At 35.1% G+C, this 25000-nt stretch overlaps 1 protein-coding gene across 5 annotated transcripts in view; it reads right to left on the bottom strand.

The window, feature by feature from the left end:
- The window catches only part of LOC144960151 (beta-galactosidase-1-like protein 2), a 48439-nt gene that overhangs the window by 16383 nt on the left and 7056 nt on the right, over positions 1-25000 (bottom strand). For all 5 annotated transcript variants that reach the window (XR_013642775.1, XR_013642774.1, XM_078893150.1 and 2 more), the window contains exons 4-15: positions 23835-23903; positions 21961-22056; positions 20280-20388; positions 18496-18588; positions 17471-17552; positions 15112-15267; positions 13692-13835; positions 12858-12947; positions 11125-11175; positions 8871-8926; positions 6704-6880; positions 6203-6295 (exon numbers count right to left, since the gene is read on the bottom strand). Coding sequence is in view for 3 of the 5 variants with exons in the window: in XM_078893150.1 (XP_078749276.1) it covers positions 6203-6295; positions 6704-6880; positions 8871-8926; positions 11125-11175; positions 12858-12947; positions 13692-13835; positions 15112-15267; positions 17471-17552; positions 18496-18588; positions 20280-20388; positions 21961-22056; positions 23835-23903 (1216 nt within the window). In the remaining 2 variants the exon portion in view is untranslated. The remainder of the gene's footprint in view (positions 1-6202; positions 6296-6703; positions 6881-8870; positions 8927-11124; positions 11176-12857; positions 12948-13691; positions 13836-15111; positions 15268-17470; positions 17553-18495; positions 18589-20279; positions 20389-21960; positions 22057-23834; positions 23904-25000) is intronic.

Consider the following 25000-nt stretch of genomic DNA (forward strand, 5'->3'; position numbering starts at 1 on the left):
ATGACTATGATGATGATAATGATGATAATGACGATGTCGATGACGAGCATAATATATAAAAATCATTCGTAGCATATTTTATTTGTAGGTTTATGGGAAAAGAAATTCGAGCTTTTATATAGAGCGACATCCATAAAACGTGCTCCAAACGTGCTCCATCTCATGTTGCATTATGAATCTGATAACCTATAAACTAAAAAGGATGATATCACTGCTGTATTGAAACAAACCAAACAAAAACAACAACAAAACAAACAAACAAACAAAATATATATATTATATATATATTTGAGCACACACACACAAAAAGAAAACAACAACAAAAAGCAAAGCGAACAACCCACAACGATCTCTAAATATAGTACACAACTAGTACGACAGGTTACAAGTCTGGACACATTCAGCCCCCCCTCAATTCACAAAAATTCCACCCTTCTAATAAAAGATAAGGTAAAATTAAGTTTGGTCAAACTACACATGGTGTTTTATCAATTAAATCAAAGACACCGGGCACATCATTCGATTGGCACAAACAAGTGTGTAGACTAACCAAATCAGAGATCAATACGTTATTGTTACTAAAATTAGAAACACAGTAACGGAGGATCGAGTTACTAAAAATAACTCATAGAAAAACCCAAGAATCCTGACGTCTATTTATAAGCAAAATTCATCACATTCTTCACCGTGGCTGGCTCGGCAGTTGCGGATACTTCGTTCTTTATCAGAATCTTTGACTGTCACTCAAATCGCTATTAGCGGGCTCCGCACGCGCAATCTAGCTACTTTTTTTTTTTTTTTTTCCCGAAGCCGCCGCTTGTTCTAAGCACCAACCTTATTATTATTATTTTCTATTATTATTATCATTATAATTATTATTATTATTATTATCTATTATAATTATTATTATTATTATCTATTATAATTATTATTATTATTATCTATTATAATTATTATTATTATTATCTATTATTATTATTTATCATTATTATTTCTTCTTTTTCTTCTTTATTATTATTATTATTATTATTATTATTATTATTATTATTATTATTATTATTATTATTATTATTATTATTATTATTATTATTATTATTTATTATATATAATTTCTTCTTCTTCTTCTTCTTCTTCTTCTTCTTCTTCTTATTATTATTATTATTATTATTTTTATTACTATTATTATTATTATTATTATTATTATTATTATTACTATTGGAACTGTGTATTCAGTCCACCGGAAATAAAAATATTTAAAAAGGACCAATTATCGTCTATACTTATAATCGATAGTGACGACGGGTACTGAGCCTATAATAGGCATCATCAGAAATGGGCAGGCATAAAATTTATAGCAACTCAACGGCTTAATAACTTTCCAAGGAGATCAGAGTTTTAGTATTGCTTGCCCAAGTAAGGTTATATTTTGTCACTTTTCACATCGATCACTGGCCTCGAGTACGGCTGTGCTTTGCTTCGAGGCCTCCCCCCCCCCACCCCCCCCCTCCCTCCGCCCCGGGCAGTCTTGACCTTGTCTTCTTCCTTCCAAGATCCTTTTCTTTCAAAATCATTCCTAGTCCTTTGAATTGTAGGGTTGGTCTATTGTTTATCGTCTATCTTGTAAAACTATAATTTTTTCGACTGGCATCCCATTTATTCCTTTCTACTAGCCCTAAAATGACCTCAATGATTTATAAGCGCCATTAAACCTTTAAAAACAAAAGAGTCCTCACAAGAATGCAGAGTCATCTTCCTTGCTGCTCACGCCGATATTATCTACACCAAAAGTGTTCCAAGCTGTAACCTTATAAATAAGGATTGAACCAAAAGAAAAATCGAGTACAAGTAGCTACAAAGCAGTCCTCCCTCTCTCTCTCTCTCTCTCTCTCTCTCTCTCTCTCTCTCTCTCTCTCTCTCTCTCTCTCTATCTATCTATCTATCTATACTCTATCTCTCTCTCTAATCTCCCACCCCCCCCCCTTTCTCTCTGACGCTCTCTTAAACCCATTCAAGACCCTGTAACTATAAAGTTGTTCTCTCTATTTCTTTTTTCTTTTTTTTTCTCCCTTTTTCCTTTTGGTTGGTTTTGTTTTGTTTGTTCGTTTTTGTTTCGTTTTTCTCCGGATTCATATTGCTACGAGTACTTACAGGAAATACACAAGGCAATAAATTTTGACGTATCTGTTCTAAATTAAAATAATAATCTTAAAAGTGAGTAAAAGTAAATAATAAAAAAAAAAATAAAGGTCGATCAAACTTCTCGAACTTGAATTTTTTGCCAAGGAAGGACACAGGCGTGCTCGAGGCCAATGATCGATGTGAAAAGCGACCAAATAGAACATTACTTGGGCAAACAATCCTAAAACTCTGATCTCCTTGGAGCACTCATCGGTTTTGGTAATCATAAAAATTCTAACGGACTAGGAAACATTAAATATAGATATAAATGTTAATTTTAAATTAATTATAGAAACATTATTCTCTGTGTGGTCAATTTTGGCCAAATTGGCCAGGCCAATGGCTATCTGGCAACCATGGTAAGAATTTGTCTACATTTCAGGCTCCTGATTTCGAACAACTCTCAATCAAGACTTTTCGAGAGTACCGTAAATAAAACGCTGTAAATGATATTATTAAGCCGTCAAATTGCCACAAATGTTATGCCTATCCATTTCTGATGATGCCTAACCTACAATAGGCTCGGTATCAATGTCGTCATTATCGATTAAGGTAACAAGGATAGACGATAATTGGTCATTTTAAAATATTTCTATTTCCGGTGGACTGAATACACGGGTGTGTTTTCAGTCCATTGGTGGACTGAAAACACAGTTCCATTATAATTATCATTATTACTACTACTACTACGACTATTACTACTACTACTACTACTACTACTACTACTACTACTACTACTACTACTACCACTACTATTATTATTATTATTATTATTATTATTATTATTATTATTATTATTATTATTATTATTATTATTATTATTATTATTATTATTATCATTACTATTTTTATATTTCTTCTTCTTTTTTTTTTCTAATATTACTCAAATCAAAATTTAATCATGCCTGAATGAACAAAATAAGGTTTTTAAAAACGCCATTTAACTGCCGTACCCTAGAAAGAGACGTATTTAAACTTTGGCCAGAAAACTAACTAAAAATAACTCAGAGAAAAACCCAAGAAACATCGGATCGATTTATAGCCAAAATTCATCGCATTCTTCATCGTGGCTGGCTCGGCAGTTGCGGATACTTCGTTCTATAAACGAATCTTTGACTGTCACTCAAATCGCTATTAGCGGGCTCCGCACACGCAATCTAGCTACTTTTTTTTCTTTTCCGAACACCAACCACACCATCATCATCATCATCATCATATTTTCATATTATTATCATCATCATCATTATTATTATTATTATTATTATTATTATTATTATTATCATTATTATTATTATTATTATCATTATTATTATTATTATTATTATTATTATTATTATTATTATTATTATTATTATTATCATCATCATCATTATCATCATCATTATTATTATTATTATCATTATTACTATAATAATAATAATAATAATAATAATAATAATAATAATAATAATAATAATAATAATAATAATAATAATAATAATAATAATAATAATGATAATAATAATAATAATAATAATAATGATGATGATAATAATAATGATAATAATAATAATAATAATAATAATAATAATAATAATAATAATGATAATATCAATATATCATTATAAATAAACATTACTATAAATAATAAATTGCACTTATATAGCACGTTTCCCCGAAACCATCATCATCATCATCATCATCATCATTATTAGCATCATCGTCATCATCATTATTATTATTATTATTATCAATATTATTATTACTATTGTCATCATTATCATCATATAACATTACTCAAATCAAAATTTAATCATGCCTGAATGATCAAAATAAGGTTTTTAAAAACGCCATTTCACTGCCGTACCCTAGAAAAACACGTATTTAAACTTTGGCCAGAAAACTCGTCCTTCAAATATCCATCGATTTAAACGACATTCATCTTGGAAAAAAAAACAAAAACAAACTCTCAAACCTGGGACTTTGTGAAGTCTTCAGTCAAGTCCTGGGTTTGAGAGTTTTTGCCAAGATGAATGTAATTTAAATCGACCGATATTTGAAGGACGAGTTTTCTGGCCAAATCTTTAAATATAAAGATATACGTGTTTTTTCCAGAGTTCGGCTGTAAACTGGTCAAATGTTGAAATATAAAGATATACGTGTTTTTTCCAGAGTTCGGCTGTAAACTGGCCAAATCTTGAAATATAAAGATATACGTGTTTTTTCCAGAGTTCGGCTGTAAACTGGCCAAATCTTGAAATATAAAGATATACGTGTTTTTTCCAGAGTTCGGCTGTAAACTGGCCAAATATTGAAATATAAAGATATACGTGTTTTTTCCAGAGTTCGGCTGTAAACTGGCCAAATCTTGAAATATAAAGATATACGTGTTTTTTCCAGAGTTCGGCTGTAAACTGGCCAAATCTTGAAATATAAAGATATACGTGTTTTTTCCGGAGTTCGGCTGTAAACTGGCCAAATCTTGAAATATAAAGATATACGTGTTTTTTCCAGAGTTCGGCTGTAAACTGGCCCAATCTTGAAATATAAAGATATACGTGTTTTTTCCAGAGTTCGGCTGTAAACTGGCCAAATCTTTAAATATAAAGATATACGTGTTTTTTCCAGAGTTCGGCTGTAAACTGGCCAAATCTTTAAATATAAAGATATACGTGTTTTTTCCAGAGTTCGGCTGTAAACTGGTCAAATGTTGAAGGAACTTGAGCATTTTGTTTTTTTTTATAAAGCACAATATCAACTAAACATGCTCAAAGTGCTTTACAAGGGGTCCCACCCAACAGCAACACTTAACATGTAGAACGAGACATGATGCCTGTTAGGCAATATTGCAATTTTTTTTTTTTATTCGGACAGAGACGACGCTGTTAACAGCCAGGTACTCATTTTACACCTGAGTACAGTGAGAGAATGTGAGTAAAGAGCCTTTTCCAAGGACTCAACTATGCGTCGAGCGAGGCTCGAACCCAGGACCTTCCGATCCGAAAGTGAGTGTCATACCACAAGACCACATAGCCGCACAAACCCAGGAACGATACTACGCCACTACCACATCATCTCATTCATTTGTGGTGTTTCAATCATCCTGTTTTGTTGATAAAGGCTGATAAACAACCCGAAACGTTCATTTGATTCAGTTGTTATTTATACCTCAATAGAGGGAGGCATTTACTGGAAATCAGACTGTAATAGTTACACTTAAAATACCGTTTCATTGGATAGTGAAAATATTATAGATGTACAATTAAAAGGACTTGTGGAAAAAGTAAGACAAAGGGGAATGGTTCAAATTGGGAAAAGACGTAGATTCCAAGAGCACATTATCAATGTCCTTAGTTTGAGATCACCTAAATGTTTCACCCATACACCAGCACAAGATCCTACTAAGAGGAATACACTCAAATGCTTACATTATACATTCAAAATAACAACTATAATAATAGATAACAGATTGACAAGGAAAAAAAATATAATCTCCCAAAACAACAACTATGCATTTGACTGTTTCCCTCCAAGCCAAGTACTACGGCCAGGGCCAGAGCAAACCCAAGTAATCTCATTCCAAGACAAAAAAAAAAGACAGAAAGCAAATTGGAAAACAGATATTATAAGGGGATAGAAGACACAATAAGTGCCACCCTGCCCACTATGGGAGGCCAGGAACTTTTTTGGAGTGAAATCGGCCCTGTCGCCTAAAGGGTTAACTCACTCAATCCTAACAACGACTATATCCTTAGTTTACCTATGTTACTTTTACCCCATGCCTATTTATTACATTTTTATGAGACAAATTATAGTCGTAGTATCAAAGCTAATGTTCTTAATGTTTACATGTTAATGATAGTTGAATAAAACTATCTATGCACATGCTCATTTTTAATACATTTTTTTGCAATTTTGAAAAGTAGCAAAAATCTCTAGGATTGAGTGAGTTAACACTGCTCGACCTTTGTGACAAGACGAGACACTGTACTGCTGAGCTCAGTGGAGCCACATTATTATTCTATAACAACAAGAAGATACTTACTGAGAAATGGGTGTCCCAATCATATTCCAGCCTGGGATCGACCTCCGAGTTATCCCCGTGTAAGACACTGATTAGCTGATTGGCTAGAACACCCTGAGGTCCATGTGAAAAAAAAAAAAAAAGAAAAAAAAATGACACCAAAAAAAATATTTCTAAAAATTTCAAATTTAAACAACGAATTAATATCCCTTGCAGCGCTTCATTTATTTCCTCAGCGGGATACTTGCAACCAAGTTTCCAGTTCATCCAGGATTAATGTAAATGTTGCTGCTCGAAGCTCGAAGAAATAAATAACAATGTGAAATTGAATGTAAGCTTCAATTTAATAATATATGAAAACAGATAAAATGGACGTTTCAGGTTTCCCCTTTATCAACAAAACAGGATGAATGAAACACTACAGACGAATGAGACAATGATAAAGGGTTAAAAGATTTAAGTAAAAGGGTTGACACACGGACAAATATAAAAACACACACACACACAAACACAAAAACACACCAGCAATCTGTCACGAACGTATCCGATGAGCTGCATGCCTGCGACGTTGCTAATCATGTACTTGATGTGGGAGTGGGAGTAGATAATGTAACCCAGGGTGGGATGGCTGAGACGATTGGTACTGTCCTGTACTCTATACCTCTCCATGTAAGTCACTGTTTTGGCTTTAGTGGCCATCTGAAAAAAAAATTGAGAAGAATTTATTTTTAAAACTCTCTTCTTACAAACTTACTTAATTACTTATCCGAACCATCGAATAGCTGAGCTCTAGCTCTTCAGTCCTCTTATTACAGACAATTTTCTGGATTTCCCCTACTTACTTACTAACTTACTTACAGACTTATCTGAACCAGCGACCACCTGAGCTCGAGCCCTTCCGTCTTGTGCCATGACATAGAAGTTAGACGTCTTTTGTAGTTGTTCCAGATTTCCCCCTAAAATGTCATACCTATGAAAACATTCTTTTATTTTAAACTTTAAAAAATAAATAAATAAAAAATAAAAATTGAGTTTTTAAAACTCCAATTAAAAGAGGAATAAAAAATTAAAAAAACATGCCAAATATAATTTTGTTCAGCAAAACAAGATGTCAAATATAGAATTAATTTCTCATAACTATACAAAAAATTAAAAAAAAAAAAAAAAGTTAAGAGATGTACAAAGGAAATCTGAATGAGAAAAATGATCATTTTATTGTAACGAGTGTGACGAGTTTTCTATAGTTGTGCAGCTATGTGGTCTTGTGGTATGAAACTCACTTTCAGATCTGAAGGTCCTGGGTTCGAGCCTCGATCAGCACATAGTTGAGTCCTTGGAAAGGACTTACTTTACTCACATTTTCTCACTATACTCATGTGTAAAATGAGTACCTGGCCGTTAACAGCGTTGCCTCTGTCGGAAAAAAATTGTAATATCGCTTAACAGGCATCATGTCTTGTTCTACATGCTACGTGTTGCTGTTTGTCAAGCATCATGTGTTGTTCTACATGCTACATGTTGCTGTTGGTCAGGGTACGTTTGTTAAGCACTTTGAAAACGTTTAGTAGATATGGCGCTCAAGTTGGTAAGAAGATGGTTAATGTGTTGAAGAAAAAAGAATTCAACAGTTTAAAAAAAAAAAAAGAAGAAAAAGAACCAGAATGCTTCAGATCGAGTGTTTCAGACTCAAAAAATTTCTTCTAGCTACAAGACTGACGATTAAATTCGATTGTTTTTGTTGTTGACTGAATAAATGTTTTGTGTCCACAGACATTCTATGTTAGATTATTTTTTTTACCTGCTTTCTGTTTTGGTCGTTGAAAGATAATTTATTATAATTAATTATTTTAGGTGAGGAGAGGCTGCAGACATTCTATGTTAGATTATTTTTTTACCTGCTTTCTGTTTTGGTCTTTGAAAGATAATTTATTATAATTAATTATTTTGGGTGAGGAGAGGCTGCAGACATTCTATGTTAGATATTTTGTTCTTGTCTATAGCCTTTCTGTCCATTTGGTTCAATTCCTATTAAACCTCCTCTTTAAAGTAACGATGATTTTTAAAAATGTTTTACTTGCATTCTGGTTTGGTCGTTGAAAGATATTTATTATAATTTAATTATTTATGGTGAGGAGAGGAAGGGATGGTGTGTGTCTGTGTGTGGGGGGGGGGGGGGGGGGGGGGGGGCAATGAGTGGTGCTGCAGTGTAAGCTCAAGCCCTGCTTCAGGAATTCATGTTTTGTTAATTTGGTTTTTTCAAAGGCACAACATGGAAAGCTAGTGGAAAGTCTTTTACAACAGATTAGCCTCCTATCAATAGGTTATTGTTGCTGTTTATTTACTGTTAAAAAAATTGAGATAAGCTCCAACTCTATATGAGCCTCATGGTTCTGAAGGACTCGACTTTTTTAGCTCTTCATTGGGACGTCTTTAAAATTGAACATTGTAGTAAAACAGGTGAAAATGTTGACCTCTTAAAAAAAACAACAAAAGAAACTCATCGATGGAGATTTTTACAAAATTGAACAATGCTGCACAGGAACCATCCAAATGGGGGAGGAGGCGGATTAATCTATCTTAAGGAAAACGACGAAAATTCCTGAAGCAGGGCTTGAACCTAGTAGGCCACAACAAAAGAAGAAAGAGAAAAATAAACAAGATAAATTAACAAAATTATATGAACGACTACCTTGGTCACTTTCATTATGTTCTGCCACTTCATCTCTTCTTCTATCATGACACGGCCTGGTGATGAAATCAACAAGAGTGGAAATATTATCACTGAGCATTTTTTCAAATTTAGATATTGATAGTATGAAGTTGACGTCACTCTGGTCTTTATTATAGCTTTTTGCCATCCATGTTTATGAGTAATTCTCACTAAACTGTATCAACCAGACTATAAATGTTCAAGGTTACATGTAGTTTAGTGTGTTGCTCCGTTATACTCCCCGATGGCAATGTTGTGAGCTTCTTAGCCAAGCACATGCTATCTATACAATCCTATTACCCTATTACATAGACCTACTACTGAGCACAAAGGGGTCCCAAAAGCTCAGTTGGGGTAGAGCACTCGTTTCACAAGCAAAGGGGCCGAGATCGATCCTGAGTGCAGTCGAGATTTTTTTCTACCTCCCCCCTGACCACCTAGCAGTGATTGGGTAGCTGGGTCTGATAGATCTGGTGGAAAGTACTTTGCGATCGACTAGGGTCCTGGGATAAACTCCAGCTCCATGGACCTATGGCTCTGAAGGACTGCAGAGAACAAACATAAATTTTGTATATTTTTAATTTTCAAATCCGAAGTTAAAAGCTCCCCCCCCCTTCCCCCAAAAAAAGAAACAAAAAAACCCCACACCATTTTCACAAATATTCCTTTCAAAATTTGGTTTTAAAAATTAAAATCTAGACAAACAATCAAAGCCTTTAGCCAATTTTGCCTCCAAAAGAGTCTGTAAATAGACCGATATAATCAGTATACAGTATACATGACACCCCAGAGTATACTTAGTAAAATTATGCTATCCAATAAAGAACAGTATCTTGTCAAGTAGGCAAATGTCAGCATCAGCTCTGCACAGTACTAGCACATATTATAAAATAAACAAATAAATAACGAGTTTACCCCGTTTTCTATAGAGTGAAACGAACAATTGCAATAAGTTGCTACCATTTAGATAGGACATTAGCCTATGAAAAAAATACTGACTTCACCGGGCAATGATCTCGGTCCCTTTGCATGTGAAGCAAGTGCTCTAGCAACTGTGCTAGACCCACAAAAAAAAAAAAAAATTCCCTTTATTCATCTTCAAGAGGGGAATTCTTTGTTAGGGTCTACCTTGGGTGAAGATCAAGATAACCCAGGCATCAGTCGCAGAGCAGCACCACAAAGTAAACAATAAAGGCTAAATTTCTTGCTTTAGGAAAACACAAGATGCCGACATATGGATTGAACCCAGGTCGCACAGGTAGAAGTACAGTGATCTCGCTCTCATTGCTACCACGCACCACATTGTATGAATTAAGCACAGCTTTGTGGTCTTGTGGTTTGCATGACACTTACCCTCAAATCTGAAGGTACCTGGTTCCCATTCTTGGCAGAGCAAAATCAAGTCCTTGGGAAAGACTAAGTCGAGCCTTTGGAAAAGACTACGTTGGTCTTTGGAAAAGACTATGTCAAGTCCTTGGAAAAGACTAAGTCGAGCCTTTGGAAAAGACTACGTTGGTCTTTGGAAAAGACTATGTCAAGTCCTTGGAAAAGACTAAGTCGAGCCTTTGAAAAAGACTATGTTGGTCTTTGGAAAAGACTATGACAAGTCCTTGGAAAAGACTAAGTCGAGCCTTTGGAAAAGACTACGTTGGTCTTTGGAAAAGACTATGTCAAGTCCTTGGAAAAGACTAAGTCGAGCCTTTGGAAAAGACTACGTTGGTCTTTGGAAAAGACTATGTCAAGTCCTTGGAAAAGACTAAGTTGAGTCTTTGGAAAAGAATAAGTCCAGTCCTTGGATAAGAATAAGTCGATACCTTGGAACAGACTAAGTTGAGTCCTTGGAAAAGAATAAGTCCAGTCCTTGGATAAGAATAAGTCGATACCTTGGAACAGACTACGTCGAGTCCTTGGAAAAAACTAAGTTGATTCCTTGGAAAAGACAAAGTCGAGTCTTTGGAAAAGAATAAGTCGAGTCCAAAGACTAAGTTGAATCCTTGGAAAAGAATAAGTCGAGTCCAAAGACTAAGTCGAGTCCTTGGAAAAGACAAAGTCGAGTCTTTGGAAAAGAATAAGTCGAGTCCAAAGACTAAGTTGAATCCTTGGAAAAGAATAAGTCGAGTCCAAAGACTAAGTCGAGATGATGATGTTTATGATGATAATTATTATGGTATCGATGATAAAGATGACAATAATAATAATATCATTAGATTTTCCATACTATAATAAAACTTACCATAAGATTTTTTCGGTGTGTCTGGGGGAATGGGTGGAAGATCCTTGATCCCTATCAAAGTGAGAATGAAAGACAGAGGGTTAAAAGGTTAGTTACAGTTCTCGTTTGTTTCTAAATCAAGGGTCGTAACTCTCCGGACTAAAACACTATAAATATAAAAGGCAATACTCTGATTATTGTGTGACACAGATGAAATCAGATTAGGAATAAATGAATAAAATATCAAAAATTGAAAAAAAAAAAAAACTTTTCAATAGACCCGACTCAAATGTCTTTGTCCTTTTCTCATGTATAATGTTTTTTTTTTTTTTTTTTTTGTGTGATGCAGATGAGAATCCACAGTGGAAACGCATACCCTTATGAAGAATATAAGCATTAAAATCGTCCCAACCATCAGGTAACATGTGGTATAATGGTACTCAACTGACAGGCAATCAGGAATTTTGAGGTTCGATCCCCAGTTGAAGCAGATTGATTTTTTTGGGAGGTTTTTTTTTTTTTTTCATGTATTTTTTCTTTCTGCTTTGTCTGGCATCGTTTCATAAACATTTTTCCAGACCTTTATCTAAAACCAGTGCCTGCTACATAATTTGTCATTTGGAAAAATAATAAATTAAAATGTTTAAAAATGTGCGGCTATGTGGTCTAGTCGTATGACACTCGCTTTCGGATCAGAAGGTCCTGGGTTCGAGCCTCACTCAGCGCATAGTTGAGTCCTTGGGAAAAGACTCTTTACTCATATTCACCAACAGCGTTGTCTCTGTTAGAAAATAATTTTAAAAATTGTAATATCGCTTAATAGGCATCATGTCTTGTTCTACATGTTAAGTGTTGCTGATGGCTAGGACGTTTAGTGGATATTGTGCTATATAAAAGCTCAAGTTTGGTTTTTTTTTTTTTTTTTGGGGGTGGGGGGGGGGTTTAAAGTGCAGAATTCACTAGAAAATTTTGTAAAAGTATGTAGAGATGAACAACCTATCATATTATTAGGAAACTCCAATTTTCATCAAAGTCAAACCCCCCCCCCAAAAAAAACACCTTTCATTAGTCATACATGTGTATATATAATGTCCATCGTATTCAGTGGTGGTCCTCTAGTAAGCACTTTAAACGCATTTAGTTAATATTGCACGAAATAAAAACCTAAACATCTAAAGAAGACGTGTATGAAACAGTGCGGACAAAGAAAAAAAATGAAAAAAGAACAAATATTTAAGACAAAATCAGCCTGCCTCGATTCTTATTTTACACTAGAACCTGCTCTAGAATTTTTCACTCAATAAAATTCTCATGGTTTTTTTCTTTAAATATATAGCATGTTTTCAATCAATAGTGAGAGGTTTAGCTTATTGACTTGATTTTCTCTTTAAATACATAGCATGTTTTCAATCAATAGTGAGAGGTTTACCTCGTTGACTTAGTTTTTTCTTTAAATATATAGCATTTTTCAATCAATAGTGAGAGGTTTACCCCGTTGAATTGGTTTTTTCTTTAAATATATAGCAAGTTTTCAATCAAGAGTGAGAGGTTTAGCTTGTTGACTTGATTTTCTCTTTAAATATATAGCATTTTTCAATCAATAGTGAGAGGTTTACCCCGTTGAATTGGTTTTTTCTTTAAATATATAGCATTTTTCAATCAATAGTGAGAGGTTTACCCCGTTGAATTGGTTTTTTCTTTAAATATATAGCAAGTTTTCAATCAAGAGTGAGAGGTTTACAACGTTGACTTACCGAGCGTCTTATAAAACTTTTTCATAAGATTACGCACAGCCATGTATTTTGCAGTAATGTCTCCTGATTCGGTTAAAAGAGCATCGTAGTCTTGAGGGAGGTGAAAATAAATGGTAAAGAAATAAAAATAAAACAAAATTAATAGAAATAAAAATTCAAAAAGAAGGTTAGGTGGGAAATAAAAGAAGAAGAAGAAAAAGAATAGATCCATATCACTTTCAGATTTTTCTTTTTTTCTAAAAACAAAAGAAAGAAAAAATCCCAGCAATAAAAAAGACGTATACAAAACAACCTCTAATAATGATTTTAATATTAATATTAATAAAAATAATAATAATAATAATAATAATAATAATAATAATAATAATAATAATAATAATAATAATATATGATGATAATAAAAATAATAATAATAATAATGAAAATAATAATAATAATAGTAATAATAATAATAATAATAATAATAATAATAATAATAATAATAATAATAATAATAATAATAATAATAATAATAACCATAATAATAATAATACTAATAATATTTTTAAAATACAAGAGGATATTGAAAAGTAATGCCTCAATGGCCATAACATTGTCAATAATTGAGATAAACACACATAGCATGCAAAAAAAAAAAAAAAAAAAGCGTACTCTTCTCGACAAACAATAATATATCAATATTTTAACATTTGCCTTTCTGATGGTGGTGATTATGACAACGATGACGATGATTATGAATAGTAATGATGATCATAATATGAGGAAGACGAAGATGAAGAGGACGATTTAAGAGGACAATTCTGATCCATCAATCTTTCATCATCCTTCACTCACCGTAGCTGGTCACAAAGGAACGATATCTAGAGTTTGTTAAGTTTGAGGCTCCAGCGATGAACCCAAAATTAGTGCCACCATGAAACATGTAAAGGTTAAAAGATCCCCCAGCATCGAGCACGTGCTGAATGGTTTGATTCAGGACTGAAAATATATCATTTTTCAAAAAAAAAAGGTTGTTAGTTAAGCACATATTGACAACACTATTTCGTTGCTGATTTCACGCACTATCGAAAGCAACATTTGATTACTTTAATGATATATAAAATATATATTATGTTGTCTTTTTGTATGCATTTTATAAAACAGCTAAAAATAACTGATGGCTTTGGGGGAAATCATGATTTTAGCACAAATGATAGTAAATAAAATTATTAATTTCCATGCGCTGCGTCAATATTTAATGTATTTTTTGTTGTTACTAATATGATTGTATAGATAGAATGTGCTTGGCCAAGGAGTTCACAACATTGCCATCCAGAAGTATAACGGACCAACACACAAACTCTGTGTAACCATGAACTTTTATAGTCTGGTTAATACAGTTTAGTGAGAACAACTCACAAACGCAGATGGCAAAAACAATAACAAAGGCCTGAGTGACGTCATCTGCATACTATCTATATTGAGCTTATCAAATAAACAAGGGTAGCGTTTCTGATATTTTAAGACTAAAATTCTGATGAAGGGGTGTCCCAATAGCTCAGTTGATAGGGCACTTGCCTTGAAAACAAAGAGACTGATATTGGTCCTAAGTGCAGACATGATTTTTCTTACCCTTTAGTCCATTCAACAGTTATTTAGTGACTTGATCCATCAGAATGTATTTTGAGATAAGCCAATGTCCTATCCAGAGGGTAGCAAGGGATTGCTACTCCTCATATAACAGTAACGTAACAGGCTCCCCGCTACAGCGGCTATGTGGCCTTGTGGCATGACACTCGCTTTCGGATCAGAAGGTCATGGATTCGACCCTCGCTCAGCGCATAGTTGAGTCCTTGGAAAAGGCTCTATACTCACATTCTCTCACCGTACTCAGGTGTAAAATTAGTACCTGGCCATCAACAGCGTTGTCTCTGTCGAAAAAATTGTAATATCACCTCACAGGCGTCACGTCTCATTCTACATGTTATGTGTTGCTGTTGGTCAAGGACCCTTTGTAAAGCGCTTTGAGCACGTTTAGTGGATATTGCGCTATATAAAAGCTCAATTTTTTTTGTGTGTCGTTTTTTTAAAAAATAGCTCAGAGGGACTACTTTCTTCCCTAAATAGAACATTCAACTCATTATAGTTACAGATGTAAATGATGAGTAAGATTTTATTACTTTTTCCTAGAACAAATATATATCGTATATATTAAATGTTGGCAAAAATGTTTTCAATTAAATGAGAAAAGAAAAAAAAACCCCAACAAACTTACCGTCAATGGGTCGACCAGATTTGTAGCGGTCACCCCATGTTGTAAACCAGCCTGTCCAAAGCTCCATAACCATGAATGGGAAATGCTTGTTAAGGGACGTTATAGTTGTGTAGTGTTCAGGATCATAAACTGCAGAATTGCTGGTCGGTAAAGCATCTGAGAGGATCAGAAAAAAAAAAAATCTAACAATACACTCTTGTGCGACTATGTGGTCTAGTGGTATGACACTTGCTTTCGGATCGGAAGGTCCTGGGTTTGAGCGCACAGTTTAGTCCTTGGAAAAGGCTCTTTACTCACATTCTCTCGCTGTACTCAGGTGTAAAATGAGTACCTGGCCGTTAACAGCGTTGTCTTTGTCTGCAAAATTGTAACATTGCCTAACAGGCGTCATGTCCCGTCCTACATGTTAAATGTTGCTGTTGACCTGGGACCCCTTGTAAAACGCTTTGAGCACATTTAGTGGATATTGCGCTATATAAAGCTCAATTTTTAAAATGTTTGTTTTGTTTTTAAAGGTTTTAAGATGCCTACGGCACTTTTAGGTCATATAAACGCCAGTAAAAATGAAGAAAATGGGATGGACAAAATATTCTCAAATTACAATTAAAGCGCCAAAGAAAAAGTAAGACAAAGGGGAATTGGTTCAAATAGGAAACAGATGAAGATTCCAATAGCATAGCATCAATGTTCCTAGGTTGAGATCACCAAAAGTCTCATCCAGACACAAGCACAGGATTCCAGTAAGAGGAACACACTCAAAAGTTTACAAGATATGAATAATGATCAGTACATAACATAGAGATGATTTACAAAGAAAAAAAAATCACCTCCCAAAAGTTATACTATACATTTGACTGTTTCCCTCTCAGCCAAGGACTCCGACAAGGGCCAGGATAAAACCATTCCAAGACAAAGACAGAAAGCAACTCAGAAAACAGATATAGGGGGATAGCAGACACAGCAATTGACCTCCTGGCCCACCACGGAAGGTCAAAAGACCTCACCTAGATTGCACGCTCAACAAAGATACAATTCTGTCACACTCTGAAAAAACAAAAACAAACATGCATTTAAAATTTTGCCCACAAAATCCAACCATGTGCGGTCTACCATAATTGTTGTCAGAAGCCACAGGTAGCTCTCTGATCCCCGCGTTTCGCAACAACTGAAAAAAAAAAAGGGCATCCCTGCACCTGCGACTATGTAGTCTAGTCGGTATGACACTCGCATTTGGATCATCATACACACACACACACACACACACACACACACAGACACACGTTCAAGTTATTATTCAAAAGAAGAAATACATTGATATCTAATAAATATGAAATATTGACGGTTAAGCTTTGATTTATATTGTGCGGCTATGTGGTCTAGTGGTATGACACTCGCTTTCGGATCGGAAGGTCCTGGGTTCGAGCCTTGCGCTCGGCGCATAGTTGAGTCTTTGGAAAAGGCTCTTTACTCACATTCTCTCACCGTACTCAGGTGTAAAATGAGTACCTGGTTGTTAACAGTGTTGTCTTTGTCCGAAAAATTGTAATATCGCCAAACAGGCGTCATGTCCCGTCCTACATGTTAAATGTTGCTGTTGACCAGGGACCCCTTGTAAAGCGCTTTGAGCACATTTAGTGGATATTGCACTATATAAAGCTCAATTATTATATTAAAAATCATTTACACTTGACACTTCACGAATAGCCCTGGGATTTCATTCCATATTTGAGGACCGGGTGTTGAAAAACGATTTCCCACCATAAAATAAAATAATTTGAGTTGTTGTTTATTTGAAGTTTAGGGTCGAATTATATTTGACAAAAAAACTATATTGTCAGCATCTAGATGACCCAACATAATTTTTTTTTGACACGATGGGTTACATATTACCTGACATGGAGGTTTTTTCAAACAAACAAAAAAAGATCCGAAATTTTGCAAGCAAAATCCCAAATTTGCGATTAATTTTCCTAAAATCCCTTAACTAGTTCATGAAAGAAAAAGGTATTTATTTTTTTTAAGGATTTCACGGCGCTTTCAACAAATGCCATTTCAGTGCCAGTAAAAAGGACAAAAATGAGATAGTAAAAAAGAAACGGTACTCTTGATTAATGAAACGGAACTCTTGATTAATTATCTTTCACAGTCTACATGAGCTATCGAATTAAAAGGAAAAAAAAAATAATTGTCTTTTTTTTTTTTACCTTTTTTAAAAAAAATATTATTTTTGCTTTTTTGCTTTATTCTTTGCAGATTTTAAGGCCTCAATGCAAATCAGTGATATTTTGTGATTTTTTGCAGCCGCAAGCGTTGCAAAAAAACTGCCATGCCAGTATTAGAAAAATTTAGGTCGACTCACATTCATGAAAGGACATGCTCGGTCTACGATAATTGTTGTCAGATGTCACAAGTAGCTCTTTGATCCCCGCGTTTCGGAACAACTGAAATAAAAAACAAACAAAAAAATACAACAAAATACAAGAGAAATTGTGTTCATGAGTTCAATGAATAAGATAAGATATACTTTATTAATCCATATAAAAAATGGAAATTCGTTTACAGACGTGGCATGCATGAAAATGCATAATATTATAATAAAGAGTTGATGATAGATATTTGTGTGTTTAACTTCTACGTCATGGCACAAGACCGAAGGGCTAGAGCTCAGGTGGTCGCTGGTTCGGATAAGTAAGTAAGTAAGCTCTTGGAGAATGGTGAAATAACAAAAGCTTGCTAAGGAAAGTTACACATTGATTCACTTATAATAAAAGACAGAAAAAATTGTTTTCTGAACTGAGGAAAGTGAAACATTCTTTTATTTATTTTTTCTATTGGCTTTACCTAAATTATTTGCTGCATGATATTATTATCCATATTATCATAATCATCACCATCATCATTATGGTTATTATTATTATCATTATTATTATTATTATTATTATTATTATTATTATTATTTATTACTATTATTATTACTATTATTATTATTATTATTATTATTTTCATCATCATTTTTATTATAATTATCATCATCACCATTATTATTATTATTATTATTATTATTATTATTATTATTATTATTATTATTATTATTATTATTATTATTATGATCATTATTATTATTGTTATCGTCAATGTCTTCATAAACATCATGATGATGATCATCATCATCGTTGTCTTTGTCGTCATCATCATCCTCATTATTATTATTTTTACTATTATTATTATTATTATTATTATTATTATTATTATTATTATTATTATTATTACTATTATTATTATCATTACTGTTGTTACTATCAATATTACCATAATAATTGTTGATTATTATTATTATCCATAATTGGTGCTGGTCGTAGAGTTGAAGACAAGACGTATACTTACGTAGGTCAGCATCTTAAGATGGTTGATGTTTTCTCCATACGTCGAGTATTCATTCTCTACTTGTACCATAATGATAGGTCCTCCTTCAGTAAACTGCATGCAGTAGATGAATTTGATAGATGAATGAATGATTGACTAATAGGTGACTGATTGACTTAAAAGAAGAATGGTTGAATTGACAGATAAATGATTGACTAATAGGTGACTGATTGACTTAAAAGAAGAATGGTTGAATTGATAGATGAATGATTGACTAGTGGGTGAATGATTATTGACTTAATGGATGAACGGTTAAATTGTTAATGGATGAATGAATGCTGAAAAGATTGAAATTGGCCCCAATCATAATTGTCCATCAGTAATAAATGCTAGATATTTAACTTATTTGATTTCTTTTAGAATTTTGTTTTGAATACGGCAAATAGATTTACTGGTTTATCTTTTTAACATCATCTTCCAATTTCAATACCTGTTAATAAATGGGGGGAGGATCGTAGATCTCCCAACAATCTGAGAGACAAACACTGCCTCAATCAGAACAAAAAGTCATATAAAAAATAATAAATAATATAAAAAAAAAAATATTCCCTTTATTCATCCCATAGGGGAAATTTGTCTCTAGGGTCTATTCCAAAGGGAGACTGGAATAACCCAGGCATCAGCCGCAGTGCAGCGCCGCAAATTGAGCTAGGGCAAGGTGACTTGCTCAAGGCCACACAGCGCAGCGGGGGGGGGGGGGGGGGGGGGTGATGGAACTCGTTACCTTTCGGATACGAAGCAAAGATCATACCCCTGAGCCACGCTGTCCCATATGGCATACAAACAATCTATGATCAATTGTCCAATTTCTTTTAGCTTCACTCCCCAGGCGAGGTGGCTGATTGGTTAAGACTGGAGGTAACAGGTTTGAGACCCACTTCATGCACTTTCAGTTTTTTATCCTTGGGCAAATTTATCAACCCCAGATTTGCTCACTTTAAAATAATGTAAACACATAACTGTACTCAGGATTGACAATTTTTTTCCTTTGCTTGTAAGATTAATGCAGCTATGTGGTCTTGTGGTAAGACACTCGCTTTCGGATCAGAATGTCCTGGGTTCGAGCCTCGCTTAGCGCATAGTTGATTCCTTGGAAAAGGCTCTTTACTCACATTCTCTCACCATACTCAGGTGTAAAATGAGTACCTGGCCGTAAACAGCGTTGTCTATGTCGGAAAAAATGTGATATCGCCGAACAGGTGTCATGTTCCATCCTACATGTTAAGCGTTGCTGTCAGCCAGGAACCCTATGTAAAGCTTAGAGCACATTAAGTGGATATTACACTATATAAAAGCTCAATTTAAAAAGATTAGTGCTATACCAGTCAGAAAAAAATCTCAGCTGCACCCTTTGCATGTGAAGCAAGTACTCTACCAACTGAGCTATTGGGACCCCCAACCTACTACTCAGAATGAATCAATCCTGAATGTATCAAAATATGAGAGAATGAAACAGTTCTAATGCCACTTATTCCTCCATGTTATTTTCCATGTTCTTGCTACATGTCCCATATTTCCATATCTTGGACTAAATATGTTTTTCAGAAGTATGCCATTTCATCATAAATGACATCACTGTTCAAATTAATACTTCAGCTCTATACATTGTACACTATTTCAGGAAATGTACTATATCAATGAAAATGTTTACCTTGTTACATTATCATGTATATTTCCTGAAATAAACAATTTTAAAACAAGCCTAAGGTTGTTTGGACACTTGAAAGCATACATTCAAATCCTACCTGTAAATCTTTAATCTTTTGTAGCAAGACGCTAAAATATCGAACCACAGCTTTGACATAACCTTTGTAGTTGCTCCGAACTTTCATTTTTGGATCTGCCAGTAACCAGCTAACGAGGGGGGGAAAAAATAGAAAAAAAAACAAAACTGACAATTACAAAAATTAAGTAAACATGAACAGACCATTTCTATAGATTGACTGTGTGCTCAAGGCACAATTTAGATTTATTTATCTTATCAGGCGATATGGAACAGTGCAGCTATGCGGTCTCGTGGTATGACACTTGCCTTCAGATTGGAAGGTTCTAGGTTCAAGTCCAGCTCAGGTGTAAAATCAGTACCTGGTCATTAACAGCGTTATCTCCTAACAGGTAACATGTCCTGAATACTATGAGTTGCTGTTGACCACGGACCCCTTGTAAAGCTCTTTGAGCACGTTGAGTGGATATTGCCCTATATAAAAGCTCAAGTATTAAAGTTTTCGTTATATGCTGTAAAAATTAAATTTTTGTTCTCACATTTATACTAAAATGTCTGTAGTTGTGGTCTACAACTAGGTACTCATTCATACCGTAACCAATTGGGTTACCGGGCATTTAGCAGTGCTGATGTTGACAAAATGTGAAAGAGGAGGAACACTTTGAACAATTGCCTATCAGCCCCATTTTTACTCCACCACTAGAGCAGTTATCTTCGATGCACAGCGTTGCGACAAGACTATTGAGATGATAAATCATCATTGGGACTCCAGCTAACTTCTGAAGAGTGAAAAACTTCACCTACTGTTGTTGTGGTCTACAACTAGGTACTCAGTCATACCTTAACCAAATTTGTTACCCAGCATTTGGCATTGGTGACAAACAAAAAAAAGAAAAAGGGGGAACAGTTTGAACAAATGCCTATAAGCCCCATTTTTACTGCATCAACCCCTATCACTAGAGTAATTATCTTCAATGCCCGGTGTTGCAACAAGACAATTGAGATGATAAATCATCATTGCTACGCTGAAGAGTGAAAAACTTCACCGGTGTGCTCCACCACACGTTCACTCTCTCACTGCCAATGCATTGATTGGAGGGGAGGGGGGGGGGGGGGGGAAAAGCGTACAATCGCTGAAAATGCATACAATTCCTCATTTTTTGCAGTAGGTTGGCAGCTCTGGAGCATGTTTAGTGGATATTGCGCTCACTATATAAAAGCTCAATATTTTTCAATTTTTAAGGGGGAGGATGTAAAAAAAGGGGGAAATTCTTTATAGATCCAGCATATCAATCATTCGCTAGTCTGAGAGGTCAGGAAAAAATCCCGACTTAATCAGGGAGTGATACTGAGCCTCTTTAATTTGCGGGATGAAAGCTCAACCAACCAAGGTGAAATAATATGAAGTGATCATCTATCTCCAAGTGAAATGGGCTGGATGTACTGGTCATCATGGCACCACACCTAAACGATTTCAAGGCCCGACTGACATGGGCCCGCGCCCAATGAGGACGACGCTGAAATACTGAATCTCATCATGTTACACCAGAGTAAGGTGAGAGACTGTGAGTTACAGCCTTTTCCAAACACTCAACTTTGCGCTGTCCAGAGCTAGACTCGAACCAGGGACCTATAGGTCTAAGGGCTAGTGCACAGAACCATTGGTTTCTTCAGCGCCAACCATACAGATACAGATCACTTACCCGGGTAATCCACCAAAATCCATTTCCGAACAAATGTAAGGACCAGGTCGTAAAATGACATAGAGACCGAGTTCAGCAGCTGTCTTGATAAAACGTCTGGTGGGGAAATATAAGTGAGTTTTGTTCAGTTTCAAAGAGTCAAAGCACATATAATATAGAGGATTGGCATTACAGATTTCTGGGGAGAAGGGGGGAGGGAGCAACTCAACAAACAACAACAAAAAAAAACCCCCCAAAAATAAGAAACTACCCAAATGCCGTAAAGATGTGACTTCAGAACATGGGGCTAAAAAAAAAAAGGGGGGCAGCATGGCTCAGTGGCACGGTCTTAGCTTCCTACCCGAAAGGTACCGAATTCAATCACCCGCCGCTGCGTTGTGTGGCCTTGAGCAAGTCACCTCGCCCTAGCTCACTTTGCAGCACGGCTCTGCGGCTGATGCCTGGGTTATTTCAGTCTTCCCTTGGAATAGACCCTAAAGACACATTTCCCCTTGGGGATGAATAAAGGGAATTTTATTTATTTATTTATTTTTTAAATAAGGCATACTGCTAGGAAAACCCCACATCTAGTCACCAACAAAGCCTTCCCAGGAACCCCCTTGTTACGTAGAGGAGAGACTGAACAAGGTTTTTTTGTTTTTTTTTTTAATTAAAAAAACAAACACAAAACAAACCAACAAAATATAAATTTAGATTCAATATAGCCACAGAGCTCCATTATAATAGGGAAGAAACGTTGTGACGTCACACATTTTACAGTTCTGATTCCAAATTACCTGGAAGTATGTATGTAACGCTTTTAATTGAGCTTTTTTTAAAAAAAAAAAAAATTGAGCTTTTATATAGCGCAATATCCACTAAACGTGTTCAAAGCACTTTACAAGGGGTCCCTGGCCAACAGCAACATTTAACGTGTAGGACGGGATTTCCGTGAGATTGGCAATGCTATATAAATATACACATCATGAGACTAAAATGTTACACTAGTTTACAATGTATGATCTGTCATATTTTGTATAGTGTGAGGAGAGAAAGATAGATAAGATAGATAGATAGATCGAGAGATAGATAGATAGATAGATCGATAGATAGATAGATAGATAGATAGATCGATAGATAGATAGATAGATAGATAGATAGATAGACTGTTGGAATGCGCTGTTCCACACTTTCCCCATTTTTGTCCCACCCCATTCATCACACACAAGCAAGGTCTGTATAAAAATCACTCTCTTCCTTTTCTAAGTGTAAAGGTAGACTTCTATGAATACAGCACAATATCCACTAAACGTGCTCAAAGTGATTTACAATGGGTCTCAAACCAATAAGAACATTAAACACATAGGAAAAAACAGGCGTTATTACATTTATTTTTTTTATACAGAGACCATATTGTTACTGACCAGGCACTCATCATGTTACAGCAGAGTAAGGCGAGAGACTGTGAGTTACAAGCCTTTTCCGAAAACTCAACTTTGCGATGTCCAGAGCTAGACTCGAACTAGGAGCCTACAGGTATAAGGACTAGTGCACAGAATAGAACCAACTGGCACAAAGCCCTCCATACAGAAGACAGAGCTTACATGGAGTCTGATAGAATCATAAGTACACAACAAGGGGAGATTGATGTTTGCTGGTAGCCTTATGACCCAGGACGGGTGATAGGCTTTAGAACTAAACTACAAAGAGCATACAGAGTATAAAGCTGTTACAAATTTAGTATTGGTATTTAGCATTTATTACAAGTTATCCCCATCATATTAATCATCATCATCTTTATCGTCATCATCATCATCTTTATCATCATCATCTTTATCATCATCATTGTCAACATTATCTGTTATGGAAGGAAACTTTGGACATGATCAATTTACCTAAGATCTAACATTCCCTTAAATCTGAAGACACCAGGGCTGGGCTCGTGTAAATTCCATGGAACATACCTAGAAGAAAATAAATAAATAAAATAAATATTGTATCTCTTGTAACAGTAACAAAGTCAAGCGATATCGAGCATGGTCTAAAAAAAATAAATAAAGAGTCCTTCAGAGCCATTGGGCCCATGGAGCCAGAGTTTATCTCAGTTTCTATAGCACGATACGGACAATAGAAATTGCTTGCTATCCTTTGGATAGGACGCTAGTCTATCGCAAAGTACTTTCCACCAAAGGACTCAGCTACCCATTCAATGCTGGGTGGACAGGGGGGGGGGGGGGGGTCAGAAAAAATATCGACTGCACCTGGCACCGATCTTGGTCCCTCTGCGTGTGAAGAGAGTGCTCTATCAACTGAGCTATCGGGACCCCCGAGCATAGTCTAGATGGCCTAAAATCACTTCAAAGCCCTGGTCCCAGTATTTTGTCCTTGGGTAAACCACTTAACAGTCAACTCTGGTGTGAATGAGCACTAGGTTATAAACAGTGACTGATATTGTAAGAGTGTATTTATTTTTAACTCACTCAACCCTATCACCGACTATATCCGTAGTTTACCCGGGTTACTTTTACCCCATGCCTATTTATTACAATTTTATTAAGACAAATTATAGGCATAGTATCAAAGTTGATGTGTTTAGTTTTTGCATGTTAATGTTAGTTGAATAAAACTATCTATGTACATGCTCATTTTTTATACATTTTTCCCCATTTTGGAAAGTAGCAAAAATCTCTAGGATTGAATGAGTTAAAAAAATGAGTACGGAGAATTTACATTCACATTCCCCAATGGAGGAAAAAATGAAGTTTTGTGAAATGCTTTGAGCACTGTGAATTGTCAAAATGTTCTATTTTAAATTAAGCTAAAAAACAAAATTGAGCTTTTATATAGAACAATATCCACTAAACGTACTCAAAGTGCTTTACAAGTGGTCCCTGGCCAACAGCAACACTTAACATTGAGGATGGGACATGACGCCTGTTAGGCGATATTACAATTTTTTGGACTGATTCAACGCTGTTAACGACCAGGTAATCATGTTACACCTGAGTACAGTGAGAGTATGTGAGTAAGTAAAGAGTCTTTTCCAAGGACTCAACTATGC

Source organism: Berghia stephanieae, chromosome 14 (assembly GCF_034508935.2).
Source record: "Berghia stephanieae isolate SIO BIC M18660-M18661 chromosome 14, UCSD_Bste_1.3, whole genome shotgun sequence".
Classification (NCBI taxonomy): Eukaryota; Metazoa; Mollusca; class Gastropoda; order Nudibranchia; family Aeolidiidae; genus Berghia; species Berghia stephanieae.